Here is an 18,551-nt window from a genome sequence, read left to right as displayed (position 1 = left end):
GAAGGTTGAGGGGAAACCTCATTGAAACTTACAGAATAGTGAAAGGCACGGGAAGAGTGGATGGGGAGAGGATGTTTCCACTAGTGGGAGAGTCTAGGACTAAAGGTCACAGCCTCAGAATTAAAGGACGTTCCTTTAGAAAGAAGATGAGGAGGAATTTCTTTAGTCAGAGAGTAGTGAATCTGTGGAATTCTTTGCCACAGAAGGCTGTGGAAGCCAAGTCAATGGATATTTTTAAGGCAGAGATAAATAGTTTCTTGATTAGTACGAGTGTCGGGGGTTATGGGAAGAAGGCAGGAGAATGGGGTTAAGAGGGAGAGACAGATCAGCCATGATTGAACAGTGGAGCAGACTTGATGGGCCAAATGGCCTAATCTGCTCTTATCACTTCTGACCTTGTGAAAAATGAATCAAAATGTCAAATATTTCAAATCAGAGGAATGCACTGAGCTGTAGGTGATTGCAAGCTGCAGAACACCTTTTCTGTTCCAATGCAGAATGGAAAGATGCTCTTATTTGTTTCTGAGATTTGATTATTTTTCTCTTTTCCTCTCTTTCTCCACAGCTCTCTTGTTGGCACACCAAGGTAAGCAACTCTTTCCTGACTTTTCTAATCTGCCATTTTATTTTGTAACCTGTCTTGTACGAATGTACATGAAGATCTACTTTAGAGAGAGAAATTTCAGCAGCAAAATGGGGCTGTCAAAGTGTGCTAGTCCCACCTGCCTCCTGTTGGCCCATATTCCTCCAAACCCAATCTTATCCATGTACCTGTCTAAGTGTTCTTAAGCGTTGCAATTGTACCTGCCTCAACTACTCCACCGGCAGCTTGTTCCAGATACACACACCACTCTTTGTCATACACCCACCACCCTTTGTACCCATGTTCTCAATATTTTCCTGTGTGACTCCAGCTAACAGGGGACAGAGGGAAAACTGCTCACTAATTTCATCTATGTATTTTACATGTTGTTGATAGTGATTACAAATGCATTACTGAAGAGTTGGTATTCACAATAATAATAATTCAGTCAAAGTGTTCATTGGTCAGTTAACCATGAATTTGGAAATGCTTACTTCCTTTGCTGTTTGTTACACAATTGTATGCAATTGCACACTATGAGATCCCTAAGCCAGTATTTCAATGCACTTGTTCTGGTGCATGCATTACACAGTTCAGAGCAGTTTCACCCGTGCATGAAATGCCAATTTAGAGAGAAGCTGAGTTCAAAACATATTTCCTTGTTGAACTATCGTAAATGAACTGCATTGGACAGCAGTCTGAAAGCCTCCAATGCTCATGGCACCAGCCAATTCGATAAAATGGATTTTGACTTCTTGCTTCACGCCACCCTGAATGTGGAGAACACCTGGCAAATCTACAGCTCAGACAGTGTGTGGAATCAGCTTCGTAGCCCCTCTCGGATGAGGGAGTATAATTACCTTATAAAGTAAGGGGCCTGAATTTTAAAATGGTTGTGTATAGCAATTTCTCTTCGCAGAGGGTGGTGAATCTCTGAAATTCCCCACCCCAGAAGGGTACAGAGGTTAGGCCGTTGGAAGTATTTAAAGTCGGGGCAGATAAATCTTTGAAAGGACAGGGAATTGAGGTCCCACGGCAACTGAGGTGTTGAGGCCAGTATAGATCAGCCACGATCATATTGAATGGTGGGGCAAGCTAGAGAGGTGAGGTGACCTACTCCTCCTCACATTTTCTTGTGTTCTTGAGTGTTCGCTGAGCTGGGAAGGGACAATGAAAGTGAACAAGTGGGAAGTGGGAAGTGAGAAATTTCTCCACACAAAGGCAAGGGAGATAGGCAGAAGTGGAAAGGTAAAATAGATACTTTTAATTCAATTGCTTGAGGAAACAATGTATCTTGAAAGGAGAAATGAGGAGAGGAGATATGAACTAAGTGCTGAGATTCATAATCTGGAAAACACTGGATGTTGGAAACAGAGAGTATTTGTTTTGAGATTAATTCTGGATACATACTTCAAAAAGAACACCCTTTGCAGGGCTATTGGAGGAAGAACAAGAGTGGCTTGAACTGCCAACACTTCCATAGATCTGGCTGGATATCTATTTCCATGCTGCATGATTCAGTGATTCGAAGAATATGGAATATGTTCACATAGCAGTTAATCAATAACAAGAGAGTGCAAGTAAAGAAAAACAAAATCTGATAGCACTATATAAAATTATAAGAGATAATTTTAGACAGGGTAGATAGTAAGAGTCTTCTCTTCCAGAGTGGAAAGGGCTAATGCTGGAGGGCATAGGTTTAAGTTCAGAGGGGGGAAATTGAAAGGAGACGAAGGAGGCAAGTGTTTTTACAAAAGTAGCTGGGGAGGTGGTAGAAGCTGTTATGATAGCAATGTTTAAGAGGCATTTAGACATATGATCAAAGAGAATAGAGGGAAGATAGACACAAAATGCTGGAGTAACTCAGCGGGACAGGCAGCATCTCTGGAGAGAAGGAATGGGTGATTTTTTGGGTTGAGACCCTTCAACGTCACCAATTCCTCTCCAGAGATGCTGCCTGTCCCGCTGAGGTACTCCAGCATTTTGTGTCTCTCTTTGATGTACACCAGCATCTGCAGATCCTTCCTACATAGGGAATAGAGGGATATGTACGATATGCAGGCAAATGGGATTAGTTTAGATTGGCCTCATGGTTGGTGTAAACATAGTGGGCGAAAGGACCTGATTCTGTGCTGTATTATTCTATATTCTAAATAAGACCTCTTTTTTAGTTTTAAGTTTTAGAGATACAGCGCGGACACAGGCCCTTCAGCCCACCAGGTCCATGCCGCCCAGCGATCTGCACACATGAACAATACCCTAAACACGAGGGACAATTTACAATTTTTTTACCGAAGCCAATTAGCCGACAAACCTGCACATCTTTGGAGTGTTGGGGGAAACTGGGGCACCCGGAGAAACCCCACGCAGGCCAAGGGTAGAACGTGCAAACTCATGACAGACAGCACCCCTAGTCAGGATCGAACCCAGGTCTCGGGCTCTGTAAGGCAGCAACTCTACTGTTGTGCCACCGTGCCACCCTCTACCACTTGGCTCTACCACTGTAGGGAGCATTGGGGCAGCACAGTGGCACAGCAGTGGAGTTGCTGCCTTACAGTGCCAGAGATCCGGGTTCGATCCTGACTACAGGTGCTGCCTGTTGGGTTTTTACGTTCTCCCTGTGACTGCCATGGTTTCCTACGGCTGCTTTGGTTTCCTCCCACACTCCAAAGACGTACAGGTTTGTAAGTTAATTGGCTTCTGTAAATTGTAAATTGTCCCTCGTGTGTGGGATGGTGCTTGTGTATGGGGTGATCGCTGGTCGACGCGGACTCAAGGGGCCATCGGACCTGTTTCCACGCTCTATCTCCAAGGCCTAAAGTCTGAATTGGTCTGCATGATAACTCCACAGCGCATGCGGCAGTATTTATTCTGTCCTTAAATTTCTAAGATTCCAAGCATTGCCAGCTGTTGGTCTTTTGCTTCCTTTGAAACTGGAGGTTAAAAGCGGTCAAAGCTTTCAGATAATGAAACACATCAAATCCTGCATGAGCTTCCCTTCATATCCTCAATTAATCAAAGGCTGCACTGATGCATTGAAAGAATGGCGAATGTTGTTATTAATGTCAGCCTTTGCCCAGGGGCTGATCCCATGCACTGGGAAATAGTCTACAACTCTTTAGAATCACTGGCACAAGACTGCTCGAAGTGAAGAGAAGGCCTTCAGGATGCTGCAGAAAACCTAGAGCACACGGGAAACGGGAGCACACAGAAACTCCGCATGATCTATGGCAGGTGGTGGGGCGGTAGATTTGCTGCCTTACAGTGCCAGAGATCCTCTTGGTGCTCATAACAAGAGGAGTTGAGTATAGGAGCAAAGAGGTCCTTCTGCAGTTGTACAGGGCCCTAGTGAGACCGCACCTGGAGTACTGTGTGCAGTTTTGGTCTCCAAATTTGAGGAAGGATATTCTTGCTATTGAGGGCGTGCAGCGTAGGTTTACTAGGTTAATTCCCGGAATGGCGGGACTTTCATATGTTGAAAGACTGGAGCGACTAGGCTTGTATACACTGGAATTTAGAAGGATGAGAGGAGATCTTATCGAAACCTATAAGATTATTAAGAGGTTGGACATGTTAGAGGCAGGAAACATGTTCCCAATGTTGGGGGAGTCCAGAACAAGGGGCCACAGTTTAAGAATAAGGGGAAGGCCATTTAGAACTGAGATGAGGAAAAACTTTTTCAGTCAGAGAGTTGTGAATCTCTGGAATTCTCTGCCTCAGAAGGCAGTGGAGGCCAATTCTCTGAATGCATTCAGGAGAGAGCTGGATAGAGCTCTTAAGGATAGCGGAGTCAGGGGGTATGGGGAGAAGACAGGAACGGGGTACTGATTGAGAATGATCAGCCATGATCACATTGAATGGCGGTGCTGGCTCGAAGGGCCGAATGGCCTCCTCCTGCACCTATTGTCTATTGTCTATTGTCTATTGAATCGATCATGACTACAGGTGTTGTCTGTACGGAGTTTGTATGTTCTCCCCGTGATTGCATGGGTTCTCTCCGGGTGTTCCAGCTACCTCCCACACTCCAAAGATTTACAGGTTTGTACGTTAAGTGGCTCGGTAAAATTGTAAATTGTCCCTAGTGTGTGTAGGATAGTGTTAGTATGTGGGGACCGCTGGTTGGCGTTGACTCAGTGGTCCGAAGGGCCTGTTTCCACGTTGTATCTCTAAACTAAACTAAACTAAACTAAACTTTGTTATATTAAATGGCCATTTCCCTGCCAGCGTCTTCCAACATCATCCATTGTGGACTTACGCAGGGCACCAACTGCAGGCTTCATCACGTTCACTTTCTCTGGATGCTCCAATACTGACAGAGGGAAAACTAACTTTGTATTTGTAATATATGAGGGAAATGCTTTAAGAAATTAGTGTAATTTTAGAAATATTTCTAAGTACATATATAGGAAAAACCTCATCTGTGAAAGCTGGTCAAATCTAATCTCCCAGTTCATGCCAGATTTTCCATGTATTTTATACATTTTCTGATCCAACATTAACCTTTCAGTGGAGACACAAGGAACTGCAGATACTGGAATCTTGAGCAAAACACAAAGTGCTGGAGTGGTCTGAATCAGTCTGAAGAAGGGTCCAAAGTGGATATTTCACCTGCCCATTCCTTCCACAGAAGGAATCATCTGCTTGACCTGCTGAGGTATTCCAGCACTTTCAGTAGAGTCATAGAGCCACACAGCATTCAAATGGGCCCTTCGGCCCAACTCAACCCCGCCGACAAAGATGCCCCATCCAAGCAAGTCCCATTTGACCACATTTGGCCCATATCCCCCAAACCTTTCCTATCCATGTACCTGTCCAAATGTCTTTTAAATGTAGTTACAGTACCTGCCTCCTCTGGCAGCTCTTTCCATTTCCCCACCACCCTCTGAACAACTTACTCATTTTGCCATGAATAATCCTTATCAAATAGTTTTTTGTCCATTTAATAATTGGAGTAGTTAGGGAGAGGAATTATGTTATCTGTAAAACACGTTTTCAACTTTTGTTATAACAATAATAGGGCTACATGGTATAGAGGTATGCTAATGATATAGGTAATAACATTGCATTTGGCTTCATAGATCAAAAACAATTAACCTAACTTTAAGAATTTTGAAAGCATTGCTTGAATTGTTGAAGATAATGAAATAATTAATTAAGTTAATTAAATTTATGGGAGAAATGGCAATTAAATGGCACCTTTAATCTTTAAGAAATCCTATAACATTTTAGTGGAATATAATGGAACCATAGATGTCGATAGATGCCCAAATGTTTTGTCAAAAAGGTAAGATTTAAGAAACAACCTAAAGGAGGAGACAGAGGGAGAATTGGGGAAGGAAACCCAGACTTTGAAACTTGAACCAAAAAAACAGAAGTGCATGAGTGGCTTAAATAGGAATATTGTAGAATTTAGTATGTTAAAAGGTCATAAAGTCATAATTGATTGGAGCAGAATTAAACCATTCGGCCCATCAAGTCTACTCCGCCATTCAATCATGGCTGATCTTTCTCTCCGTCCTAACTCCATTCTCCTGCCTTCTCCCCACAGCCTCTCCACATCCATTCTATCCAAGCTTTTCACTATTCGGTAAGTTTCAATGAGGTCCCCCCTCATCCTTCTAAACTCCAGCAACTACAGGCCCAGTGCCATCAAAAGCTCATCATATGTATGTTTATAGAGCTGAAAGGGATTGCAGAGGGAAGGAGGGACCTGATTCTCAGTAAACATAAACCTACTCTCCATGTTAGCTTTCTGTTGAAGAAGTTTGCTACACGGACAGTACATGGCATCTTTACAGTGGGCCCCATGGTGTGAGACTGAGCCAATTGATCTGCCTTCCTAATCCTGTACAAACTTGATCTTGGATGTGAAGAACCAACCTCACAGTCGCTCCAATCATAGAGTCCGCCAGTGTATCCCCACTGATAATAAGACCAGAGATGGCATAGTGCAGAAACCCCATGCCCTGGAGAACCCTGACAAGCTCTAACAGGAGGCAGAGCGGGGGGAAAACTTTGCCTCTTGTCAAAGCTGTCATTGCACTTAAATGTCTCTGACACTAAAAAATAATTCTGAGGCCATCAAACAAAATACTGAACACATTTTAAACCATAGAATCACAGTCTAACAACATGGATACAGGCCTTTGGCCCAACTTGCTGACTCATTTACACTCATCCTACCTTCCTGCATTTGGCCCATATCCCTCTAAACCTTTCCTATCTATGTACTTGTCCACATATCTAAGAAAATATTCTGGAATAATTAAACAGTGCCAGAATTATGGGAGACAAACGTGCCCTCCATTTGCTCCTAAGCACCAAGCTTGGAAATCCAGCCAGGTGGGCCCCACCAGAGTGAGACATGTGGAGTGCAGTGATCAAGTATGGTGATAGATGGGCTTCCCTGAATCCATCAACAAATTTCAGATGCAGTGTCGATGGGACCAGTACCCAGGCTTATTTCAGACTGAATGGTTGAATGCTAGCAGCTTCATTCAGAACCACTGAATGATAGGGTAAATGCATAGAGACCTTTATCCAGAGTAGGGGAATCGTGAACCAGAGGGCATAGGTTGAAGGTGATGGGGGGTTGGGGGGAAAGATTTAATCGCAACCCAAGTGGCAGCTTTCTCACACAAAAGGTGGTGGAAGTATGGAACCAGCTGCCAGAGGAGGTAGTTGAGGCAGGTACTATCACAATGTTTACGAAACATTTAGACAGGTACAAGGATAGGGTAGGTTGAGAGGGAGGAGGGACTAGTGTAGATGGGGCATGTTGGTTGGTGTGGGCAAGTTGAGCCGAAGGGCTTGTTTCACGCCTTATGACACTATGTCACTGGCCAAGTCCGGTACAGTTTGTCTTGACATGTTTCAATACACTACTCATGTTTTCACTAAACTACCTGCAGTTCAGGGAACCCCTTTCCCCCTTGTTACTGACTTCTGCCAGTGCTTTGGCTTTGTTGAAAACAAAACAAGTCAGGGATTGCAATAAGCGGAGGTAAAAATATGACGCGTGGCATTTTACATTTCAAACCACCGTTGTGCATTTTGCTTTAACGCTTTAACTTTGTGTTAAATTTATTGCTGTAATTTTGGTTTTAGTTTTTTAATTTTAGAGATACAGTGTGGAAACAGCCCCTTTGACCCACCGAGTCCGTGCCGACCAATGATCCCCTTACACTAGCCCTATCCTACACTCTAGGGTCAATTTTCAATTTTCACCAAAGCCAATTAACCTACAGACCTGCACGTCTTTGTAGTGTGCGAGGAAACCGGAGCACCCGAGGAAAACCCACGTAGCCACAGGGAGAACGTACAAACTCCATACAGACGGCACCCGTAGTGAGGATTGAACCCTGATCTCTGGCACTGTAAGGCAGCAGCTCTATACACTGCGCCACCGTGCTGCCACAAAACAGTCTAAACAATTGGATGAAGTGGTTTCTGCTGTTTAGTGTTCAGTATTTCACAAGCCGGTGGAGGGGTGATGTCTTCGTGGTGGTTGCATTATTTGCCAAGTGGAGATGTGGATAGAACTGTTCAGATGGACCAAATTTGATTTTGGTTGCAACTCGCCCCGTGATTAAGGCTGGGCTTCTGGTGTGTGCTACTGATGCAGACCAGTGCTTTGTGCTAGCGGGATGATGAGAGATAGGCCCAACCAGCTATTTGCTGTTGTCTACATTTGCAGAATGGAAGACCAGCAATCTCCAGCAGTCCGCATAAACAATGATTTTTTTTGCAAGCAACTCTGTTCCTGCAGTGCTCAGAAAAATATAAGTTGTGTATACCTTTGCCAGTTCTTGCAGTGGCCTCATGTTGACCCTGTAAGCAATGCCATTCAGTGGCCTCCTTACAGTTGGATAGGTATCAGTCCATATACAGACAAGCAGGCACACACAAGCATGCATGCACACACGCCTGTGCATAAACACATACATTCACAGGCAAAACATACACATGCAAAACACACATGTTTACACAAAAATACAAACATGCACACTGACGTAAAAACACAGGCACAGGCACATACAGTCACATACACACACATATACACCCTGCATGCATGTATGTGCATATACATTTGCATGAAGATAGAGACAAACGCTGGAGTAACTCAGCGGGACAGGCAGCATTTGTGGAGAGAATGAATGGGTGATGTTGATGTTGCCTGTCCCGCTGAGTTACTCCAGCTTTTTGTGTCTACCTTTGCTTTAAACCGACATCCGCAGTTCCTTCCTATACATTTGCATGAGTGCCTGATGTAAAATAATGCCTTGCACTGATTTAATTGTAATCTCTCTCCAGTCGTGCCATTTTAGGTAAGATCCTGACAATGGGCTTGGGAGATAGACACAAAATGCTAGTGTAGCTCAGCGGAATAGGTAGCAACTCTGGAGAGAATGGATGGGTGACGTTTCGGGTCGAGATCCTTCTTCAGACTGAACTTCTGACATCAGTCTGAAGAAGGGTCTCAACCCAAAATGTCACCCATTCCTTCTCTTCAGAGATGCTGCCTGACCCGCTGAGTTACTCCAGCATTTAGTGTCTGCCTTCATTCTTCCATGAGGTCTCCCTTCAGCCTCCAACATGCCAGCGAAAATAATCCACGTTTGTCCAACCTCTCCTTACAGTTAATACTCTCTAATCCAGACAGCATTCTTTTCACACCTTACATGTTCTATGTACCCTTCCATATCCTGTTTTCCTCTCCCCTGACTCTCAGTCTGAAGAAGGGTCTCGACCCGAAACGTCACCCATTCATTCGATCCAGAGATGCTGCCTGTCCCGCTGAGTTACTCCAGCATTTTGTGTCTCTCTTCGATGTAAACCACCATCTGCAGCTCCTTCCTACATGTATGTATCTTAGGAAACTGGGATCCTGAACTTTTTTTAGCATCCTGGTATACATACCACATCTGGAATATAAATAGTTGATGGACTTTTGCTTCCACTCTGCTTGAAGTTTGGACCTGTGGCAAAATAAATCAGGTGCTGAATGAACACGAGGAATACTTGGGGAATTGTGATGGTTGGACCACATGTTGCAGACCTTAAAATAAATACAACTCAACATCTTGAAATTATTGTAGAAAACAAAGAACTGCAGATGCTGGTTTATACCAGAGATAGACACAATGTGCTGGAGTAACTCAGCAGGTCAGGCAGCGTCTCTGGAGGAAAAGGATGGGTGACATTTCGGGTGAAGAAGGGGTCTGAATATGGATTCCGACCCAAAACGTCACCTATCTTTTTCCTCCAGAGATGCTGCCTGGCCTGCTAAGTTACTCCAGCACTTTGTGTCTATTTGGTTTTATTATGGTAGGTGACGTTTAGGGTTGGGACACTTCTTCAGACCCTTCTTCACCTGAAACCTCACCTATGCTTATCCTCCAGAGATGCTGTCTGACCCGCTGAGTTACTCCAGCACTTTGTGCCTATCGTAGCTTAATATGATTAACAGTCACTGAATTCGCAAACAAATTTCTGCCCTTCCAGCATTTAATAGATCTAAACATCCTAACAACAGATTAAAAACCAATTTGCCACATCCAGATTGCCTATAATTATCCATTCATACAATCATCTCAGGCAGCATATAGTAAATCTAACTAAATCCTTTTTTATACGCTCTAATTATTAAAATTTCTGTGCCGAAGGTCTATTTTCCAAAGCACTTCTGGGAGCGAGGAATCTGGAGGCTTCTTAATGATTTGTAATCCAGGGAAGTAAACATATTAGCTTAAGATAGAAACAAAAAGCTGGAGTAGCTCAGCGGGACAGGCTGCTTCTCTGGAGAGAAGGAATGGGTGACGTTTCGAGTCGAGACCCTTCTTCAGACATATTAGCTTCTTCATTTCAGCCTTCCTGACCGGGGTAAAGTCGACTGCTGCATTTGTCTTTAGTGAAAGCAAGCAATCAGAAGTGCAAGATGATGGGCATTGACAGGGGTGACCTCAGGGTCTCTTCCAGATTGAACATCAAAAGCATCAGAGCAAGATGCAACGTGTTTATCTGCACTGACACAGGATGCTGGCCTGAAAGTCAAACTACTCCAGAAGGTGACGAGGGTGACTATTGCAAAGCAATAGTTTAGTTTAGTTTAGAATTTGGGCAGCACAGTGGCTGAGTGGTAGAGTTGCTGCCTTACAGCGCTTACAGCGCCAGAGACCTGGGTTCGATCCCGACTACAGGTGCTGTCTGTACGGAGTTTGTACGTTCTCCCCGTGACCTGCATGGGGTTTTCTCCGAGATCTTCGGTTTCCTCCCACACGTATAGGTTTGTAGGTTAATTGGCTTGGTATAAATGTAAGATTGTCCCTAATGTGTGTAGGATGGTGTTAATGTGCGGGGATCACTGGTCGGGGGGCACTTGGTGGGTTCAAGAGCCTGTTGCTGTGCTGTATCTCGAAACTAAACTAAACTGAACTAAATCCAACACGGAAACAGGCCCTTCGGCCCAACGAGTCCGCACCAGCATGACCAAGGCTGAGTTGCACCCCGGCCACTCTCTCTTCTCCCCACTTCTACAGACCAGAAGTATAGAAGTGTGAAAAAACACACATCCAGATTCAGGGACAGTTTCTTCCCAGCTGTTATCAGGCAACTGAACCAACCTACCAACAACTAGAAAGCAGTCCTGAGCTACTATCTACCTCATTGGAGACCGTCGGACAATCTTTAATCAGCTTTACTGGACGTTATCATGCACTAAATGTTATTCCGTTTATCTATACACTGTGGACGGCTCGATTGTAATCAAGTACAGTCTTCCCTGACTGGTTAGCTTGCAACACAAGCTTTTCACTGTACCTCAGTACATGTGGCAATAAACTAAACTGAACTAAAATTAAGATTAGGCAATGTGATGATCCCTTCAGTTTAATAAGTTGGCATTGAAGGATCTTAAGTAGGATCATTGTGAAGTTCTGGGCTGTTAGAAAAAGGGGGTCAGATTTTTGGGGGAGGGGCGGAAGCTGGTGAGACTGTGGAGGGATGGAAGGTGGTGACTACAATATGTACGTATCGTAAACTAAAAACCGAGGGTGAAATATTCAATATTCACCAGGTCAGGCAGCATCTGTGGAGGCAGAAACAGAGTTACTGTTCAAGGTCAATTACCTCTCATCAGGAATAAATTAGAGTTGCTGCCTGACAGCGCCAGAGACTCGGGTTCAATCCTGACTACAGCTGATGTCTATTCAGAGTTTGTATGTTCTCCCTGTGACAGTGTGGGTTATCTCTGGGTACTTCAGTTTCCCCCCACATCCCAAATATGTGCGTATTTATATGTTAATTGGCCTTTGTAAATTGACCCTTGTGTGTAGGAAATGGATGAGGAAGTGGGATAACATAGAGCTCGTGTGATTGGGTGATTGATGGTTGGTGTGGACTTAGTGGGCCAAAGGGCATATTTCCCTGCTGTACCTCTAAGAAACTAAAACAAAAATAGGTTTTGTTTCGAGATACAGCCTGGAAACAGGACCTTCCACCCACTGAGACCAAGCTGACTATCGATCACACGTACACTAGCTTTATGTTCTTCCATTTCCAGATCCCACACATTCAAGGCAATTTTACAGAACCCAATTAACTTACAAACCTATACTACTTTTTAATGTGGGAGAAACCGGAGCACCCAGAGAAAACCCACGCGATCACAGGGAGAATGTGCAAACTCCACACATACAGCATCAGTAGACAGGATTGAACCCGTGTCTCTGGCGCTGTGAGGCAGCAACTCCACCATGCGGCCCAACAGTGGGCTTGGATTTCCCACCTAAACTTTTCCAACATGGCGGAACACCATGGACCCACCACGGCTCACTGGCTGTGAGAAAGTTGTCGATCATCCCCTGAGGTATCAGGTCAATTGTCCCATAACTCTGATGTGAAGAGACACTGCTGTATGTGTAAGGTTCCTGCGCTTTATTATTAAACCTTACATTCCTTTTGACGTCAGCAATTCTTATCGCTAACCTGGTTCTGCAATGCAGGAAACGTAGCCATGTAATAAATTATTTCACAGCAACAACAAGTATGCTGTGCATGGCATTGGTGCACCTCCAGAATCATTTTGTGGATGAGCAAGTCTGAAAAATGTCTGCATAACGCCAGATTGTAAAATGATGAATTCATCCAGAGTAGCACTGCCTGGGACACCGCTCTCAAGTGATCCAGTAAATCATTATAAACCTGTGTGACCTGTTGTGTGATTAAACATACCATTACAAACTGTAATTTATCAAACAAATGATTATTTGGAACAGAATTCCTGGGATTGCGTTTCACCTTTTCAATATTGATTTCTCAAGGCTGCTTAATGGGAAAGTGGCTGAAGCTAATGAATGTAGCTGGAGATTAAAGATGTTCCAGACCTAAGCCTCCAAATAAAAGCTATCCAGTGAGCTCCCCAGTCACAAGGCTGACACATATTATCACTATTTCTTCACTGGCATACCTGTTTTATTTTGATATTTCTCAAAGGTTATTTATTGTCATATGTACAGACGTACAGTGAAATTCTCTTATTTGTTCTTGCATTCAGTTCAGTAATGTATTGCCATACCTCAGCACAATCCGCGATTAATGTGAAGTGTATAGAAATAGTCCACTGAGACCGCATGCAGGAGTCGCCAGATTTTTAGTTTAGTGCGGAAACCAGCGATTCCAGTACACTGGCACTATTCTACACACTAGGGACAATTTATAATCTTTATCAAAGCCAATTAACCTACAACCCTATACGTCTTTGGAATGTGGGAGGAAACCAGAGCACCGGAGCAAATCCCACACGGTTACAGAGAGGACGTAATAATAATAATAATAATAATACATTTTATTTATATAGCGCTTTTCATATACTCAAAGACGCTTTACAGAGATTTTGAGAACATAGGGAAATTAATAAATAGATAAATAAGTAAATAAATAAATGAACAGAGAAAGGAGACAGTAGGTGAGGTGACGTACAAACTCTGTCCAGATCAGGATGGAACCTGGGTCTCTGGCGCTGTAGGGCAGAAGCTCTATTGCTGCGCCATCGTGCCGCCCTAAGTTTTGGCGACATTTTCAAGGTCAAGTCCAATCTGCGCGCTTGAACTCCTGAAGCGGAACCCGGTCTGTGCAGGCCCCAGGCTGCTGCAGGGACCCCAGCCATCGCCTTCGTCTGGATCGTCCAGCGAACCGTCGTCCCTCTCCTCCCTGCCCACCTTCAGCCTTTGTGCCCCTGGGTCGTCTCCTGCAGCTGACTTTGAGGGCGAGGCAGGCATGACCCTGGTTCACTCTTTTACCGGCCCTTGCTCTTGCATCCGTCGTCACCGGGTCCCTCCATCCTCCTCTCCATCTTCCTCAGCTTGAAATGTTTTTTCCTTGTGGCATCTGGGTCGGCATGGGCAAGCTGGGCCGAAGGGCTTGTTTCAAAGCTGTATGACTCTATGACTGCTTGAATAAATACATTGGGGCAAATATTGTTGATCCAGGATGAATTGCCAGTCACAGCCTCCCCATGTTTTTGCTTGCCAGGCCCAGATGCACATTGCTGGGGGGGAGAACTAAGTTGGAAGAGGAGAGAAGCAGGATAAAGCATGGCACACAGGCGAACACAGGCAAAGGGTACTTTGAAAGGCAGATGGTTGAGATAAAAGCAGAAGGTGTGAGACAGGGTTGAAGCATTGTAAATTGTGAAGCCGGGGGGGGGGGGAAGTAGGGGAAGGGATACGGGGAGGGGAGAAATAGGTGGGAGTCTAGATGAGGCACAGGAGAGGAGGGGCAAGGGGGAAAAGTAAAAGGGAGGTTATGGGGAGAAAGGGGGAGGGGGGGTTGTGGTGGTGGGGGGGGGGGGGAGTTTCTAGGTGGTAACCTAAAATAGGAGAATTTAATGTTTATACTGTTGGGTTGTAAGTGACTCAAGCGGAATATGAGGTGCTGTTCCTCCAGTTTGCATGTGATCTCACTCGGGCAATGGAGGAGGCCCAGGTCAGAACGGTCGGTGTAGGAACGGGCAGGGGAGTTAAAATGCTTAGCAACCGGGGGATCCAGTAGGCCTTGGCGGACCGAGCACGTGTTCTGCAAAACGGTCGCCGAGTCTATGTTTGGACTTGCTAACGTACAGGAGGCCACATCAGGAACACCGGATGCAGTAGATGAGGCTAGAGGAGGTGTATGTGCACCTCTGTCTCACCTGGAAGGACTACTGGAGTCCCTGGATGGAGGCGAGGTTAGGAGGTACAGAAACAGGAGCTACATCTCCTGCAGATGCAGGAAAAAGTGCTTGGGGAGAGGATGGTTTAGGTGGGAAGGGATGAATGAACCTAGGAGTTGCAAAGGGAATGGTCTCTGCAGAAGGTGGAAAGGGATAGAGCAGGCAAGATGTGGCTGCTGGAGGGATAGTGTTGGAAGTGACGGAAATGTCAGAGGATGATGTGTTGGCTGCGGAGGCTGGTGGGGTGAAAGGTGAAGATCAAGGGAACTTTATCCTTGTTCCATCTAGAAGGAGAGGGAGCAAGAGCAGAACTATGGGACACAGAGCAGATGGGTGACAGATGGAGGCAGAGACATCTGATTTCATCTTTTCCCTCTCAAACTGCAGGTTGAATTTGATCATATAATGCTCACTACCTCCTAGGGGTTCCTTTACTTTAAGCTACCTATTCAAATCTGGTTACCTAATAGATCTCTTTAAAGATTATCCATTGTTCAATGACAAACCTTCCTGTCCATATTTCATACTGTTTTATCCATAGTCATCTCAGGTTACTTGATCCAAATCCATCCAGCCGAGCCTCGTTAGCCCAAGAATAACAAGGTTCTCTTGAAGCCATTTTAGATATTCCTCCCTTTCCTTTCCCTTTGTTATAATATTATCCCAATATATGGTTAGGTAGTTTGGGCGCCACAGTAGCACAGTGGTTGCTGCCTTATGGCGCCAGAGACCCGGGTTCGATCCTGACTGCGGCTGCTGTCTTTATGGAGTTTGTACGCTCTCCCTGTGACCATATGGGTTTCTTCTAAGTGCTCTGGTTTCCTCCCACACTCCAAAGACGTGCAGGTTTGTAGGTTAATTGGCTTTGGTAAAGTTGTAAATTGTCCCTAGTGTGTAGGATGGTGTTAGTGTATGGGTGATTGCTGGTTGGCGCGGACTCAGTGCGCCGAAGGGCCTGGTTCCGTGCAGTATCTTTAAAGTCTAAAGTCTCCCAGTATCACTCCTCTATGGATCTTGGACAGCTTTGGAATTTCTCATTGGACCTGGTCATCTTTCTGTGCCTTTATAGTCCACATATGTGGCTAGATTTAGTTTCAGATTTTGCTGAATGCCCTGAAAGGTGTTTTGCCCCTTGGTATTCTCAGGAAACTTTGGTTCAGGTACAAAGAGGTTTCCTTTCTATGGCTTGTTTTTGGAATACAACTCTTCAGCTGGTCAGACTATCAATACGTCGTTTATATTTTTGGTTTCTGCCAAGTAGATCACAAGCGAACACAAATAGTTGGAAGTGTTGCCTGCAGAATATATTTCCACTCAATCCATTACTTTCTCATTGAAAGTCAAATGGGGCACTCTGCCAAAATCCATCTTAATTGTTCTGCGTTATCTGTTTGTATATGTGAGTGAATGAGTACATTTATTGCTTCCACGCGCTTGATACCTGGTCAGATAAATGTACACATGATCGCTGATAAAGACTGTTACTGATAAAGCTGATGGTTTTAGAACATTCTTCCCTGCAACAAGGCCACAGCTGAGAAAAAAATAACTGCAGGTGTATGGGAAAGGCTCGATGGTATAATGCAGCCTGAAGGATATTAATGACTCCATTAAACAGTTCAAAGTCCTGACCAAACTAGTCCTAGACTCTCCCACTAGTGGAAACATCCTCTCCACATCCACTCTATTCAAGCCTTTCACTATTCGGTACGTTTCAATGAGGTCTCCCCTCATTCTTTTAAACTCCAGCGACTACAGGCCCAGTGCCGTCAAACGCTCATCATATGTTAACCCACTCATTCCTGGGCTCATTCTTGTAAGCCTCCTCTGAACTCTCTCCAGGGCCAGTACATCCTTCCTCAGATATGGTGCCCAAAATTGCTCACAATATTCCAAAAGAGGCCTAACCAGCGCCTTATAGAGCATCATCATTACATCCCCGTTTTTGTATTCTTGCCCTCTTGAAATAAATACTAGCATTGCATTTGCCTTCTTTACTACCGATTCAATTTGAAGATTCACTTTTTGGAAATCCTGCACCAGAACACCCAAGTCCCTTTGCACCTCCGATTTCTAGATTCTCTCCCCATTTAGAAAATAGCCTATGCCTTTATTCCTACTACCAAAACGCATGACTCCACACTTTGATACACTATATTCCATCTGTCACTTCTCTGCCCACTCTCCCAAACTGTTCTTCTGTAGTGTCCCTCCTTCTACCTATGCACTACCTGCCTCTCCACCTATTTTCGTATCATCCACAAACTTGACCATAAAGCATTCAATCCCCTCATTCCAATATACAGGTCTGGGCTAAGACCACAACTCTCTGAAATTTCTTGCCGTCTTTGATAAAGCTGTTTTAAAACTATGCTTTGATGTATCCCAATAAAATGCTTTTTACAGCGCATCTGTAGGTTAGTGAAGGTTGTTGGGGACATATTGAACTTCCTCAGCCTTCCGAGGAAGTAGATGCGTTGATGTACTTTCTTGGCCAATGTTTCAATATGGCTGGTCCAGGACATATTTCTGGTGATATTTATTCCTAAGAACTTGAAGCTTTCAAGCATCTCTACTTTGGCGCAATCAATGTGTGCGGCTTTGCTTCCTGAGGTCAATCACTATCTCCTTTGTCTTGCTGACATTGCGGGTGAGGGAGGGATACTTAATAATAATAAAACCTTTATTGTCGTTGCAACAGGTACAACGAAATTAAAAATAGCAAATCCTGACAGTGCGTAACACGAAAAGTAAAACATATATGCAATAAATGCAAAACAAATAAATACAAATGTATTAAATACAAAAGTTTTAACAGTGTGAACTAGTGCAGAAAGTAGTGTTCAGTTCTCGTATGGCCCTGGGGTAAAAACTGTTCTTGAGTCTGTTTGTTCTGGATTTGATCGACCTGAAACGTCGACCAGAAGGCAGAAGATCAAACAGACGGTGGCCGGGGTGGGATGGGTCTTTTATTATTTTGCCTGCTCTACTGAGGCAGCGTAGGCTGAACAGGTGCTCCAGGGAGGGCAGTGAGCAGCCGATGATCTTCTGGGCCGTCGTGATGACCCTCTGAAGGGCCTTCCTGTCCTTTTCTGAGCAGCTGGCATACCATGTGGTTATACAGTATGCCAGCACACTCTCGATGGAGCAGCGATAGAAGGACATCATGAGCTTCTCCTGCAGGTTGGTCTTCCTGAGGATCCTCAGGAAGTGGAGTCTCTGCTGAGCCTTCTTCACTGTGGTAATGGTGTTGGTAGACCAGGTAAGATCCTCTGCGATGTGCGTACCCAGGAACCTGAAAGCGGGTACCCTTTCCACACAGACCCCATTGATGTAGAGTGGGTCGTGTTCTGCACTGGTTTTCCTGAAGTCTATTATAAGTTCCTTTGTTTTGGAGGAGTTCAGGACAAGATTGTTCACTGAACACCATGCTGCCAGCCTTTGGATTTCATCCCTGTAGGCTGTCTCATCTCCTCCTGAGATGAGTCCAACCACAGTTGTGTCATCCGCGAACTTGATGATGGTGTTGGTGGGATGGGTGGGGGCGCAGTCGTGAGTGTAGAGGGAATAAAGGATGGGGCTCAACACACAGCCCTGTGGTGAGCCGGTGCTCAGTGTAATGGTGGAGGAGAGGTGAGGGCCTATTTTGACGGTCTGGGGGCGGTTGGTCAGGAAGTCCTTGATCCATTGGCAGATGGTTTGGGAAAATCCAAGGTCAGAAAGTTTGGTGACCAGTCTGCTCGGGATGACTGTGTTAAA

General features: G+C 44.7%; 1 protein-coding gene across 2 annotated transcripts in view; it reads left to right on the top strand.

The window, feature by feature from the left end:
* Positions 1 to 18,551, top strand: part of slc8a3 (solute carrier family 8 member 3) — a 371,642-nt gene that overhangs the window by 283,411 nt on the left and 69,680 nt on the right. For both annotated transcript variants that reach the window (XM_078406259.1, XM_078406261.1), the window contains exon 4: positions 566 to 586. In XM_078406259.1, the coding sequence (XP_078262385.1) occupies positions 566 to 586 (21 nt within the window). The remainder of the gene's footprint in view (positions 1 to 565; positions 587 to 18,551) is intronic.

Source organism: Rhinoraja longicauda, chromosome 10 (genome assembly GCF_053455715.1).
Source record: "Rhinoraja longicauda isolate Sanriku21f chromosome 10, sRhiLon1.1, whole genome shotgun sequence".
Lineage (NCBI taxonomy): Eukaryota > Metazoa > Chordata > Chondrichthyes > Rajiformes > Arhynchobatidae > Rhinoraja > Rhinoraja longicauda.
Note: the sequence above shows the minus strand (reverse complement) of the source record. Positions and strands in the feature narration are given on the sequence as shown.